At 37.3% G+C, this 15,765-nt stretch overlaps 1 protein-coding gene across 3 annotated transcripts in view; it reads right to left on the reverse strand.

The window, feature by feature from the left end:
- Positions 1-1,037: 1,037 nt before the first annotated feature.
- The window catches only part of ROCK2 (Rho associated coiled-coil containing protein kinase 2), a 102,408-nt gene continuing 87,680 nt past the window's right edge, over positions 1,038-15,765 (reverse strand). The window contains exons 25-34 of one of the 3 annotated variants that reach the window (XM_061460808.1): positions 15,384-15,563; positions 14,982-15,150; positions 14,401-14,583; positions 11,878-11,948; positions 10,810-10,898; positions 9,985-10,063; positions 9,513-9,774; positions 8,663-8,876; positions 4,368-4,474; positions 1,038-3,154 (exon numbers count right to left, since the gene is read on the reverse strand). In XM_061460808.1, coding sequence (XP_061316792.1) covers positions 4,381-4,474; positions 8,663-8,876; positions 9,513-9,774; positions 9,985-10,063; positions 10,810-10,898; positions 11,878-11,948; positions 14,401-14,583; positions 14,982-15,150; positions 15,384-15,563 — 1,341 coding nt within the window. In that variant the 3' untranslated portion in view covers positions 1,038-3,154; positions 4,368-4,380. The remainder of the gene's footprint in view (positions 3,155-4,367; positions 4,475-8,662; positions 8,877-9,512; positions 9,775-9,984; positions 10,064-10,809; positions 10,899-11,877; positions 11,949-14,400; positions 14,584-14,981; positions 15,151-15,383; positions 15,564-15,765) is intronic. The other 2 variants (XM_061460810.1, XM_061460811.1) reach the window with 2 other exon arrangements.

Below are 15,765 nucleotides of genomic sequence, written 5' to 3' on the forward strand. Positions count from 1 at the left end.
AATTCTTGGTTTGCACTGAATTTAATTTGCTTGATTGTGAGCCAGAGTTCTCTAAGACACTTAAAAGAGTTCTCGGAGATGATGGCTGTTGAGGTCAAGTAGGTGTCTGGGAGTCACAGTAAGTATCACTGCAAGAACCTGCCAGCTCATCACTTGTGCTGGATCCAACTGTAAGACCGTGGCAACTTCAGAGACCTGAGTCTAGAGGGACCTCGGGTGCTTCCTGCCAGATAGCAAGACCAGGCATATAGACACCTTAAAGTTGTCGACTATCCCATTCGACCTTGGAAGTTGTTTGAGGCAAGCACCATCTCTGTCCCAGAAAAAAAATCCAGTCTTTGCACCAGGGTAAAATAAGCAGGTTTTTACACTACATCATACTTTTGCTGGGACAGCCCTGTTACAGAAAGTGTTTAATCATCAGTGACTTAGACAAATATTGCTTAGTTCAGGAATATGCTCTTCTCTCAAAGACTTTAAAAGGTTACCACTGGACAATAAGAAAACAATGTAATTTTGAGGAACTAATGCTTAAAAGTTCTTTGCAATCCATAGATCAGCAGGTGGAAGCTCTGTCTCGAGCAGGACAAGTAAGAACAGAAGAGCAGCTTTGCTGTTCTTTTGTGTCCTGGGTACAAAACCAGAAGGCAGAAGGTTCGCGTACATCATACCATTTGCCAATAATCTCTACATTGCAGCTCAACAGAACTCATGCTGTTCTTTTGTTCTGGGACAAACTGCATGAAGGAGAACAGAGGAGTGCCACAATACAGTAATACACTACATTTCCTAAAAATACCAGCTTAAAAGGGCCCCAGGGATTCACAGTATTACGTGGGCAAGCCAAGGAGAGAAATAGCAACAGCCTCAGCCCCTGATGGGCTGCCAAAAGAGCTCCTGAGGAGCCTGTGCCTCCTCCACACACAGGCTTTGCCTGGCTTCCTTTTGAGCAGCCCTCACCTTTCCCGTATCTGCCAAAGCACTTGCCTATGTATTTAAATACTTCAATTAATTACCAGCTTCTCAAGTTCAGGAACTATTTTACCTTACTCAAATAGTTTATTTAAAAATATATATATAATATTCTCCAATTCAGAAAAGGATAGAACTTCCCACAAAGTAACTTTTATATATATATATAAAATATTTATGCATTCAGTGAATGGAAACAGTTTTACTGTATACATTTTTAATGTTGTACTCTATGCAAATCTGCATTGCCTAAAAATATACCATACTTCTGTAAATCAAAACAAGCAGGGAAGAAACACTGTAGCTGTGTGCTGGCTTATAATACCTAACAGAAATGGTATGAAAGTTCTAGTTTTGAATTTCAGAACTCACAAACAACAGTTTACTTTGCGAGTGCATAACTAGAAGACTGAATACATTCTGGCTCTGTTAAGCAGAACTGTAGCAGAGGTTACAAAATGTAAATATATTTATTTGTTTTCAGTATTTCAGTGTTTCCAAGTCCACCCTTCATGATAGTGTTAAATAAATCATGGTCCTATCCTTCCAAACAATTCAACACGCTTTAAAACAAAATACAAACAAACAATTTTTAAAGTGAAATGTCCTCCTTCATTGAAGTGTTAGATCATATTTTAAATTACTGCACTCCCACACAATATTTTTTATATATATATATTTTAAATATATATATATTTATATATATAAAGAGACCAAATAGGAGACTACATTTTTTTTACTGTCAATATGTTTAACATCGCATACTGTAGTTGTATAAAACATGCATTTTCTGGGATAATTATGAACACATCATGAATGAGCCCACATAAATTATATTTTTTGTACAACTCCAAGTTAAAAAAAAAAAAAAAGTCAGATTAAGTGCCTCTGAGGCCTTTTCTTCCCAGCTGTCAGTTCTCAAGACACACTACTGGAATATTTATCTATGCCTACAGCTATGTGCTAGAGAACCAGATTTAAAAGTTTAAAATACACCTACAGTATGTTTTACTTAAAGATTGTGACAGTCCTCGGCTATTGTGTTGTGAAATGTAAAAATAGTCACAGATTCTTTTCTTGTTTTCCAGAAATAAAAAACACATCTAGGAGAGTATGCAAAAACAAGGCAAAATGAAGTTTCATAGCACTTAATGAGGGTTAATATAAGTCAATAACTAATATTGAGGTTCGTAAAAAGGGCTGGATGAGCAGTTACATGTACAAGCAAATGGTCAGGTAACTCCAATGGTATCAGATGTTGTTTCTGTAACCAACACTTCCTCCACCCTTAAAACCAGTCGATATACATTCAAAATAGGCTGACATTGATATACTTACTAGGTGTAAAAATAGTGCACTATTTTTTCTGCCACAAAGCAAAATTGCATCCTAAGAGCTGTTAAACTTTCTTTTTTTCTTAAATAGAGAGAGTGGGCAAAAAACTTGGAAAAAAAGAATTAAATTAAGGCAATTAGACAGGTAAACCAGGACTGCCCATGATGATGTAGCTGAAACTAGTATATACTTCAAACTTGTACTAGCTGCTGAACACTGACATGCAGCTTCTGATAGACGTGTATGAATGATATAAACTTCAACATTATGGCTTTATACAAGTGCATAGTTGCAACTGCAATAAGTAACGGTATCTGATTAATAAGCATAAAAAAATAAAGTGGAAAGATTTTTAAAACCCTCTTGCAGTATTACAGTACAATATATATACACAGTATAATGGTCACTTCTTACAGATGCAGTCTATATCACTGTGGTGGATCCTCCTCCTGTTTTTCTTGCAGACATGCTGGTGGCATCTTTATGAAAGCTGAAAAGTCAGTTTCTTCCATTTTAATATTCATTTCTCTCGATCCTTTTGTGAAATGTAGTGTATGTGTCTTGCCAAGAAAGCTTTTGTGGAACACAGTTTAAAAGGTTACCTAATATATCGTTTTACTATTTACCAGCCATTCCTCTTTTGATCAGTCACTCAGGGGAATACAGGAAAACCCTCAGAGATTAGTAATTTATATTGCAGCAAAAATGTAAACCTCTGATATATATAACACAATCTCTCAGGAAAATATATATATTTTTAATATATTTTGGGATATGTTTCAGTCTTGCTGTAACAGGAAGAAAATTATCACCTCGAATTGTGTCTGCATTCATGGAAAGCAGTTAGCTGAAAAAGAAGCAGGAAGTTTGGTCAGTAAATGCAGCAAATGTAAATCTGACACAAATATACTTCCTCAGAGTCTTCATTTAAGATGGGCTCAGCATATTTGTGGAAAACATCATTCCTCTGCATTCAACAGCATCATTACTTTAGTACATCCCTATGTATTATGATCCCAAATTGATTAAATCCCCTTGTAATGTATGAGGGTAAAGTACAATATGCACAGTGTAACAGTCATTTCCAAAAGATTAGTAATCTGTAGGCTTTTAATACATAAAGGTGCAATATATTTAACATAATGCGTGTTATTATAAACACTAAGCAGGTTGAATCAAGAGCTGGTATCTCATATAACTGAACAGACAACTGAGGTGCAACACTACTGCTGCTGTCATCCCCCATTCTTTTATGAGGCTGAGTCACACCTTACTTAAAAGAATCCTCAGGAATTTAACATTTTTTTTTTTTCCTGTATAAACATAACATTGCATCAACATGTAAAATGATTAAATATTGAAAACTGTAAAATAATTATCATAGAAAAGTTTTGTTATCTCTATTTCCAGTATATTCACGCTGCATATTTAAGTAAGCCACAGGACAAATTAGGTCAATGAAATGGGCATATCTTTTCTAAAGCAGTCAAGGAAACCATGTCACAGAAGCTGCAAATCCCATTTGTTTACATAAGTTTTCAAATGCATGGTTAGGTACCCAAAAAGCACAGCACTGCAAAGAAAAGCCAAGTCAAACTCACTTCAGAACACAGGGACAAAGGCAAAATGTTGACTTCATGTCTGCTAGCCGTAGACCAGTCAGTTTATGTTAAAAGCTTAAAAATGAAAAGTATTTGCAAATACCAATTCTGTTTCAGCTACAATCTCCCTTTTAGCCTTCAAGAATTATCTGCAGAGGTTGGCAGTACTGGTACTGTTGGTGAGCAACTACTCTGACAACAGATTTAGGGTATTTTTCAGGCAGGCAGACATGAATTTTGAAAAAACACCTAATATTAGAGAGATAAAAACACTGTCAAAGTTTTAATAAAAATGGTTTCTTTAAAAAGTCATCATCATCATCATGAACACAATCTCATTTTTACTGTTTAAAATATTAAAATGAGATCTTGTGTTTTCTCTGCTTTGAGAAACTAAGTCCAATATAAGCATGCTGTAGTCAAAGGCAAACAAATCCATTCCTCTCTGTTTAGATTTACCCCTTATACTTCTTCAGAAATCAAACACATCGTCATCATCATCACCATCAATATCATCAACATCATCAAATGACCAATCCCAGTCCTTAAATGCCAGATCAAGTAATCTGCAACAGGAGGGTTTGATGTTTAATGTGGGTCACACTTCTGTAAAAGACTTCAAAATTCCATTTGTTACCACTAAACCTGCTTAAGTAAAAGACTTAAGGTAGGTGGGTTCCTTCCTTCACCTATCATGGACTATCAAGAGTCAGTCAGTGTTCATGTAAGCCAGGAATGTTGTATTAATTGGGAATTTATCTCACAAATCATTCAATTCTATAGAACACTTACCATACTGGGTTTAGTTCCCCCAAAATTTCAGTACCAATGTTATGAAGAGACCAAGATTTACATTATCAAATAAACCAGCATCATCTGAATTTACAAAGAGATACTGTAGGATTTTATTGTATCCGAAATACAGTGGGATTACCCTATAAAACATAGCTCACTATTTAAAGCTAAGCAATGCCAAAACCAGACAAGCTATCAACTAGTTTTCTAGGCATCACTGCCTGTGCTCCTTCTATGGTCACTCTAGAACAAAGCAAGCCAGCAAGTCAAACCTTGTCAGCAAATGAGTCATTTTACGTATTATAGGCATTTATTTTGGGAGAGGATGAATCGGTGTCTAGAAGCATTCATCTTTCTGTTGTTACGAATGATGTTAGACAAGTACGTTAAGTACAAACTTCTCAATTGCTACAGCTACAAGAAAGGAAACTTGGTCAAATCATTCCTCCAGTGACCTCAATGGGTTTTAAAGCAGGATTATACGTCAGCCATAGGAGGCAGAGACAGAAATCTTACCCTAACAGAGCAGACAGCATTCAGTGTGTTTAACTGCAACATGGTACGATGTTAACAATAATCAGATGCTTTAAACAAAATGGATTTGGGGGGGTTTCAGGTTTTAAAGATTTTACAATTTTAAACGTGCTATAAACCCGAAAAGGCTCAATATTCATTTGTTATATGAACTATGGTCACTGTCATTTATAAAACACTTTAAGAATTTATTAGGCATTACAATGTATTAAAGTTGATTTTTTTTTTTTTTTTAATTTGGCATAAACCTTTTGGCACAATCCAACTGAATGGATAACCAGAAACTAATGTGCTCTGTATCTGGGACTAGTTTGCCCTTTCTTAAATCATCATGAAGAATAACAGCTGTGAAAACCTTGGAGAAACAATCACTGTGTAGAATTCCTAGCAGGGACAGCACTTGCAGGATGATGCAGGATGCAAGGGACTTCTAGAGGCCTCTAGCCCAACCTCCTGCTCAAAGCAGGGTCGGCCACAAGGCCAGCCCAGACTACCCAAAGCTTTGTTCTGTCAGGTACTGAAAGCCTCCAGAGATGGAGCCCATCCAGCCTCACCAGCCTGCCTCTCTTCCTGGGTTCTGTGTTGGCTTCTCCTTTTATCCAGTTGGAATCTGTCTTGGGTGAACCAAGCCCCTCATCTCTCCCCCTCCCACCATACAGCACTGAAGAGCCCAGCTCTGTTTCCTGGATACCTTTCCTGCAGGGATGGGGGCAGGCTGCTCTGATACCCCCTTGGAGCTGTCCTTCATCCAGGTTGAATAAGCCCAGCTCCCTCAAGCCTCTGCTCTGACCATCCTGGTGGCCTCCGCTGGACCTTCCCAGTTTGTCAATCACTGGCTGAACTTGGGGGCCCAAATGCAGAGGCAGTATCTTACTGCAGACTAAGGAGTAAACAGAGAGGCATAATCTCCTCCCTCAGTCAGCTGGCTGTGCTCCTCTTGATGCAGTCCCAGAGCCTTCCTTGCTGCCAGGGCCCACTGCTGGCTCACCTCCAGCTCCTGCCCAGCCACTCAGTCCCCAGATTTAACTAATTCCTAATGAAGTTTGTAACAGAAAATTATTATTCCATACAGTAAGTCCTTGCACGAAAGCCCCATAGTAGCACCAGTCAGATATAAATTTGCCATAGCAATTATAGTAATACAAGGATGTGGTTTCTAATTAAAAGTGTTTAAATCCATACAAATTTCCACTGGTTGGAGCAACCTGCATTATTAAGATGACAGGTGACATGACCTCACAGAACTACACTTTTCCATCTGTTAGATTTGCAAAGCTCACTTGGAAAGTTTAACTGCAAAAATAAAATGGGTTACACACCAAAATATCCATCCTCCTCCTTTTCCCACCATTACAAAATACATAGTTAAAAAAATCCCATTCAAGACCAATTTGTAGTAGAGGAGGACCACAACTAAAAAGAATGGTGAAAGTAAATATTGTGTTATGACAGCATTGCGTAAAAGAGGTCATGAAGATTGAAAGAACGGTGTTAGAAAGATTATTTTTAGAACATCCAAAATTAGCTGTGGAAAAAGAATCAGAATTTATAATACACCATTTCTATGTCAACTTGTCAACTTTCTACTTGTTCCCAAGCTATCATGTATGTTTCCTTGATTCATGGTTCAATCCTATCATAGATATTCTGCTTAGCTTTGCACAAAAAACCTCTTCAATTGGTCCATAAAGAGTAGTGATTAAAACATTTTTTTACCTTCATAGTTACAATAATACCTAAGCATTTAAAATCCAAATTATGAGATCTGACTTTCTTCTAAATATGTATAGTAAATCACCAAAAACTAGACTATATGGAGGTTAGGAAGAAAGTGAAAGAGTTTGAGTCATTTTGCTATGCATTTCCATACATTAAAATACCAGTACTGTTTTAAGATCTAACTCTTCATGGCATAAGGCACAACAGCAGCATCCCAGTAAGAGCACACTTCCCCTGTGTTCTCTACTGGAACCCTGGTGACTCACCCAACCCTGTTTTCAACCAGCCAGTTTAGGTACTGGTGGCAGTCTAGTCACAGGAGCAAGGCAGCAAAACTGCCTAGCCACTGCCAAACTACTTCACTGGAGAGAAATGTTAAGCCTTTGCTGGAATGCCCACTGCTGCTGGAATACTGCATCAAACAAAAGAAGTCAGACCAAACACAGGCTGTCAACAACTGGGCACTGATATAACCAAGTATCAGCAAGTGCTCTGGGTGGTGAAAAAACTGCCCCCCCCCCCCAAAATTCTGCTGTGCAATCACATGAGCACTACCTGCAGAATGCTGTCACTTCCACAATACACTGTAGGGTTTTGCCCCTTAAAACTGATCCAGTAATAGATTTCTAGGTTTTGTATGGACATTTTTTTGCCCCAAATCAGAGGAACTTGGTAAGACTATTCTTTTAGGAATGATGAAACATCAGCATAAGTCCTAGGCTGAGTAAGGGATTGAAACCAACTCTCAACCCTTTGGTGAGTGCTCCAGCTACTTCACAAATGATGATTTCCCCCTGCCCCCTGTCCAATCTTCCTGCTCTCTTTCAAGAAGCACAAATGAAGCTCAGACAAATGACTTTCACTGCAGCAATGGGCTCCACAATGTACATCCCATGTGGGCAGAGACGCAAACGTGAGATTCATCTGAACTAGATTTTCACTGTAGACATCCAGAAACATGCTGCATGCTCCTTTTTTACACTAAGAGGATGGGAAACCTAAAACCAACTCTTCCTAAACATGAACTGTAAATGAAGTCAGATGCAGAGATATACAGATTTGGTCAGATGAAAACACACAATAACAGACAAATCTGCAATCAGGTGTCTAACCTAAGAGCAGGGCAGGAATTCAAACACATGCCTCCAAACCAAGCAATAAGAAACAAAAGACATGTAGTCTTTGCTGCATGCAAGGCTGTCTAGATTGCTTTTTTGAAGGCACTCAATTCTCTCTAAGGTTCATTAGAACCACAAGCACCTAACTTCACTGCTCAACTTCCAGTAAGCTACAGCAATGGCCAACTCTAATATTGTCAAGCCTTATTTTCTTTTTAATTTTCTTTTCTTAACCTTCATGCCCCTCTCCCTGACTCTTGCCTAGATAAACCCCATTTTCCCTGCCAGTTCACAAGAACTGTTAAGCCAGAGACTTGTAGGATGCTACAAGTTCTACCTATTACATGTAGGAGCAATGGAATACATTATCAGTATGGAAGGATTAATTAACAGGTAATGCAAAGTCCTTTAAAGAAGGGAACAAACATGGTGCTCTCCTAACTTAACTGAGGTTTATAGAAGATGACATGTTAGATCACGTGTGTCAATAGTCCACAACATTTGTGGTCAATTATCCTTATCAACAGATTGACATTATTTGTAGTCAGATGTTTAAACCAATAAATGAAATAGCAGCTCTTGTGTCACCTTGGTTTGTTTGGAGGAAGCTGTCGACTTGGTCGTCTGATGGACTGGTTTGGCTGTACCTTCATGGAAGTTCTGGGAGAAGATCGAGCAAAGGGGTCTGGTGCTGGAGGCTTCTTGGGTATTTTTTTCACCAGTCGGCTCACCCATTTTTGCTGTTCTTCTGTAGAGTTAGCTAACAGTAGCAGATTCTTTGCCGTTGAAATATCATAGTACACTGCAGTAAGAATTTTTAAAATAAAAATACTGTTATTATTCTAAACATGTCCCAGCATCAAAAATTAGTTGACAGATTACGTTCTACCACGGCCAACACAATGAGAATCAAGCAGAGAAATTAAAAGCTAAACAATTTTGCCAAACCTTAAGTTTCCCGGCTGCTGACAGTGCCCCCTTACATTCGGGGGCTAACAACTTCATACTATGGAAGATACACACTCACATGGAAGAGAACAGGGAAGGGTAACACAAAGAGAGGTGCCCAAGAAAACAAGTAATGTGAGTCACAGTAAACTTCATTGAATGTTATCTATTTCATAACATGCACTAACACTATTGTTTCACACAGCAATGCAGCACAACTCGTATTGTGAGCAGTCTTCAATCTATCATGCTTTACTGCACAAGGCTGACAACACAGTGGGCATGTATGTACATTGGCCACATGCCATTAACTCACAGCAATAGGCTGATCCTCATGTAGACACCCTTAGAAAGGTTCTGATGGCTATGTACTAATAAAAAAACCCCTACCTATTTATGCTTAGTTGGTGTCATTACTAGAATCCTTTCATCTATTAGAACACCTTATGACTCCAGCAACTATGTGTGTATTCAAACACTTGCCACTTACCTTTGCAAGGTGCTATAATCTCTTCTTTTTTATCCATGTGATCTTTGTGACATTTGATATGGCAACGGCGACATTCTAGAGCAGGAGGAGGTTTAAACATATGCCACAGTGGCTTCATACAAGCTTCACAATTAGTTGGAAAGTGATAAAGAGTAGGTATAAACTCATGTCCTTTGTGACAAATGTAATTTGACTTCTCTCCCATGGGCTCCACAGGAAATTCCTGTTCCTTTTTGCTCTCTCCTTCATTAGCATATAGAATCTAGAATCAAAGCAAAATAATCTCAGTACTCCTAGATGATAAATGTAAATTCATAGTCATTACGTAAGTATAAAGATTGAAAAACTGCATCATAATCTTTTTGTTTCCATCAATTTTTAGTAAATATTTAATTAGACAAAGTTCTGAAAATATTTTTTTACAACGTGTGAGATTGTTTTTTTACCGTGTTAAAAACATTAATTTAAATACCTGGAATATCCTAGGAATTTCCTTGGAATCTGCTCTGTACACATCAGTCTGAGTGACTGGTCGGACATGGAAGAGTTTGCTACAGGAAATTATTTCAATAGGACAAAAATTGTTACCAAAATAAGAAATCTAATTTGAAAGATTTAAGTTAGGATACAACAAACCACATTAAGACTTTGAGCCATTATAGATTTGTCAGGTCAAATTTCTAATCACTTGATTGAAGCCTTATCTTTCCATCCTACACATGAACTTCCCCAAACCCTAAATAAAAAGAAGTCACAAGTATCCAGCTATATTTTTCAGATTAAAAAAAGTAAGTTAAAAGCACTGAAAACCCAGCATCATGTGACTGTTAATGCTTGGTGGTGGCTTTCTAACAATCCTCTTCCCATGCTCCAACCTCTCCACATTTTGCACTTAGTAAGAAAATAAATTAATACAACCCACCTGTAAGGACACGCTGTAAGTAAGAATGTTCAAACACTGAGAATTATAGCCTGTCTGCTACAGTCTTCTTCATGTTTTTTGCTACAACATTTCAGTGAGGTACACCTAGCTGAGCTTGTGGAAGCAGTTCAGTTACATGAGAGCTCAGTGCAGCACCATGTATCAGACTCAGCACCCCACTTCTGCTGCACCACTACTTACAGCAAGCACAATTCATCACAACGGATCCTGAGGTCCCAGCTCTGCAGTCAGATTACACAAGTACATCCCATTTGACACTGTGCTCCCAGGCTGGAACTCAAAAGGCCTTTTGCCAAAGTCTCTCAGACAAAGTTCACCTACAAATCAGAAGGAATCTCATATGGTAATACTTACTCTATATCTAATACCATATAAGGATTAGATTGTTCCTTATCTTGTTCACTGTCATAGAACAGGATCTTCTTACTGCTTACAATTACATACTGTTAGGAAACAGAAAAGGAGAAAACACACATTTTAATCCAGCTCACCACAGATGTCAAAGATGTCACAGTAATTACCACAGCTGTCATGGCAATATTTTTCTACAGCTTTATAAAATAGTAGCTAAATAGACAACAGAACTGTATGCTAAGGCTATATTTACCAATAAATTAATTGCAAAACAAACAAAATCCTGATTACCTGATAAATCAATTTATGTTATCAGATTAACTGATATTTAAACAGATTTAAGTTATCTATGAAGAGATAAAAATTAAAGTCTGGAACACAGTAAGATGAAAGCTTTTCATTTCTATTTGATTAATTTTCAATTGGACTGATAGTGAGAGTAATTGTCATGATACCTGTTTTACATGTGTAGTTCATAACTAATGGGGATCATATTCACAAGGATCACTGTTACATCTAGCACCATTGATAGTAAGTTTCATAAGAAAGCTAGTTACCTATAAGCCCTCCTATTTCCTCAGTTTTGTCCCAGATTAAGAGTCTGACTGAGAAGCACATGAACTGGTATGAAAATATATATGTTATTCTTTGGGCAAAGAACCATCAAGGAGATTACTCAAAAGCAGCAGATGAGTGAAGGCTGCACAAGGCAGACAAGTAGTTGTTATTTTTATCTCCTAAATAAAGAATCTGTCATGGGCATTTGCTTCCAGACTTTGCTGAATTCCAGCTATGTATTACTGCTGGGAGTGCTGGTGCCTGAATCTACAAACATTTGTAGATCATGAATGGCTGTTCTCACATCTGACTGGACAAAGAAGCGGTTTAATCTATTACAGTTGTCTTAACATGCTCCTCCCCAGAGGTAGCTATATCAGCTGACATATTTTCAGTTGTATTTAAGTAATGAGAGAACATGTATGAAAGAAAGATTAATGTGTTGAAAGCCTGCAGTATGTTTAAATCCAGACAATACATGAGACAAGATCACAGATCTGGTTTTCTTACCTTTTTAACCCATCCAAATTTTTTAGTGTTATTTCTAACCGGCAGCGATAGCCAGCCTTCCAATCTTGATTCTGAAAAAAAGTATATATTGAAGAACATAAATATTCACACAACATTATTTTAGAGACTACTGGGCATTTAAAATAGTTATTGAAGATCAGTAAGAAAGCAACAAAGCAAACATGAGAACATGAACTATTTAAAACAACAAACTTACAAAGTTTATCACAGTAACTGTTCTGGAACAAGTTAAATCGAGTATTCCTGAATACAACCAATAAGCAATGATGCAATCACAAAGAAGTAGTAGGCATGAGGAAGAAGGGGGAGAGCAAACTTGCAATTGCAGCATACACATTCCCTTTAGTAATTTTTTCAAGACTTAAAATGCTTATGTCTATCAAACATTGCCTTTTAAAATAGCATCTGAAGACATTAGTACAGACCACACAACATCCAGGTCAAGACATAAAAGGGCAAACTACCACAACAAATAATTTATATCCTCTATATGCCAGGTAAAATTTCAGGAGTTTACTATTCTAATTCATATCTTTTGCTCTGCAAATTTCTTTTTTTTTTTTAACTCTCCTAGGCTATCTCATCCAAAAGAAGTCATCTTTGGCCAATCCTTATACATTGCCTAAGCTCAACTGCCCTTTCACACACTTGCAGTATTTTATATCACACTGGCACATTAGTCACATTGCATTTATCAACAGTATTAACAGCTCAGCTGTTGTCTGTCATACGCATTTCAGTGGTAACCAAAAGCTCATCAGGATCACACTTTCCTAGTGCTTGGTAATACACAGTATCGCATAGCCTTGGGCCCTATTTTTAGAGCTGCACCTAATACAGGCATTTCTTTCCCCTATGTTTTATTAAGAGGAACCACTCATTTACGATAATATTTTTCAAATGAGTTTCCCAGCCTAGCAGATAATTTCTACTGCTGCTGAGGAACCTCCAAGTCAAAAAATTCTGAAGCCTTAACAAACAAAACCATGTAAGGAGCATAAACATGCTCCAGAATTGCAAAAGCCATTTTCTTTCTCATCAGAGGGCATTTGCAGGCTCCTGCCCATGTTTAACAGAGTGCAACAGATAGTCATTAGATATTCACAGAATCCTTATTTTGTCTAATGAGACTTGAAGCAGTTATTTATTCAGACATGCACTGTCTTCAAAGTTTATTCCCCTGTAAGTATTTCCTGTTGAAGGCACATTTTAATATACATACCAAGCTACTATAAATGAAGTAATTCTATAATGTGTACTTTGCTTCACACCTGCCACTTTAAATTGTGGCAAGCAGAATGCTGATGCAAAAAAAATCCTCTGCCCCCATCCAAGAAGCATGTATAGTTTGTTAATGGTGTGAAAACCAAATACATTAATCTTTTCCCTTTCTCTGTAATCTCTAATCCTATGGCACGAATTGAACAAAATAAATTTCTGATTACACTTCTTCATTCCTGGTGTCCATTCTATACTAACGGATCAGAGAAATGCAGAATATCCCCACATTTTCACGGTACATGCTTATAAGCACTAGGAGGGAAAAAACGCAAGAAAACACAACCACTGTATCTCAAAGCTGTTGTAATTATGTCAGCAAAAAGTCCTTAGATACGATTTTTTCTTTAGAACAAACCCATGCAGATACCACAACAGCAGCTAACAACTCAAAACTTATGTATGTACTTAATTTTCTTTTATGAGAAAATAGCAAAAAACAGAGAATAATGAAAACAGAGGAAATGCATTATTCTTTACTCTAGATTGATGAAGCAATGGCAATATCCCCAAACAAGTTTTGCCATCAGTGGAAAGGTATTCAAGACTTTAAAGGAACCTCAACTGAAATACAGAAATGTGAATGTAATTAAAAACCCCACACCTCTGACATTGATCAATACTTCTGTTTAGTGTTAACAGGGTGTATGTGTTGTCATACAAAATGAGTACCCATTAGTAATACAAAGCTGTTTTACCAGAGCCATATCACTTCATTATAAGCTTTATGTATGAGAGTAAACTCTGCTTGCCTTTCCATACAAGAATCAAAAATAAGACAAAAATTAAGGCAAAATAATGTAATGCTCAGAATGCTGAATTTCTAAGATTAATAATGTAAATTTAGATGGTGGGGAGTCTTAACACAAGGACTGAACTTTCTGGTATCTGGTATCTTACAGGGTCATACAGACATTGGCAGATACCGGATAGAGGCTACCTAGAAAACAAGGCTGTAAGCCTCATTTATTCAATGCCTTTATAAAAATAGTGGTTTTATAAATGGGAGTAAGCATCTGTAACATTCAGAGAAAACAGGCCAATCATTTGCTCATGCAAACGTTTTCATGTCATTGATGGCAATGTTTACCGCCAATGCAGCATGTTTACTGCCAGATTTGATACGTTGGGTTTCTTGTTTAAATAATATATTAATAGCGTTAGTTTTGAAACAGAGAAAAGTACACAGTAAGAACAAAACCAAACAGTTCTCAGGGATGTCACCTGTGCTATCAACTTCTGTAGGGCTGTGGGAACAAGACAAAGCTTCTTCCTCTGAGTCAGAATCAGTATCAGAATCGAGAAGCATGCGAGAACTGGAAGGCTTAGTGGCAATACTGACAGAGGTAGAAGAGTGCTGGTAGGTAAAGGACATGGATTCCATAGTGTGGGACTGAGTGATATGGACTAAACATAAAGGATAAAGGAGGAAAAAGGTAGAAAAGTCAAAATAGAATCTCTAAGAAGAGAGTATTAGTTTTACATTTCATCATGTAACACAGTAATCGCAAAGTAATCATCACAATAAAGTAGAAAAATATTACTTAGTTTTAATAGGGTAAAATAGACTTCTTAAAAGAAATTTCTTTAAATAAATTTCTTTAAATAAATGTAAGATGAATTATGATTACAGACAGATTTAGTACATGGATAGTGATCACTACTGAATCATTGATAAGATGGTAGAAACACATAAAGATGAAAAGCCACAGAATCATCAGAGCATTAATTTAATACTTCAGCTTCTATGGTAAAACACTGATATAAAACCAATTAATGTGGAAATATTAATAAAAGTGACATACCAGGGAATCCATCATCTGCCTCAGCATCTCCAGGCCCACTGCCTATGCTGCTGTTGTCTAGACCAATGTGCAATGACTGCAGCTGTGAACGAAGCTGTTCAATGTCACTGTCTTTACTGTCCAGAGTCATCTGGAGTTCAATCCGTATCTGACTCTCTTCTGCTATTTGCTGCAAGCAAACAGATCACAAGATTTCCTATTATCATAATAGTTACTCAGAGAAAATGTAAGTAGAAAATTTCAGAGACTATGCAGCCAATATGAATATAGATACTGCGTGTTCCTTTTGATCATGGGAAATTCAGGAATAGAGAGGCTGTATACACTACCTTAAAGCCTGTATCAATTCAATGAGAATTACAGAAAATGCTATCAGTGTTTGTATTTGCAAAAGGATCTTACCGCCTGCATTTCATTGATTTCCTTCTGGTATTTGATCATCATTTGGGTTAACTTTTCTCGTTCAGACTTCAGTTCCATATGCAGTTTCCTATTTTCCTTTTCCTTCCGCCGTACATCAGTGTCAGCTCCACGTTTCACTGGACCCTTCCGATTCATGATCTCAGCCAGTTTATTCACAGCCTTCCCATGGGAAAGAAAAAAAGGACAAAACCCGCACTAATAAATACAGAGTTACATCACGAAGAAAGTCTTTTCTCCTGTCCTTGAACAGATACTTTAACTGTAAACCAAGACCTCTGTAGTCCTGTACTACAAAGTTGCTTTAATTCAATATATTAGTCAAAATTGAAAAGAAAGTAATGATGACTTTTTCACTTTGAGC

This window comes from Pezoporus flaviventris, unplaced genomic scaffold, assembly GCF_033815535.1.
Source record: "Pezoporus flaviventris isolate CSIRO_AGI_PZ_B2104156 unplaced genomic scaffold, CSIRO_AGI_Pfla_v1 ptg000031l, whole genome shotgun sequence".
Lineage (NCBI taxonomy): Eukaryota > Metazoa > Chordata > Aves > Psittaciformes > Psittacidae > Pezoporus > Pezoporus flaviventris.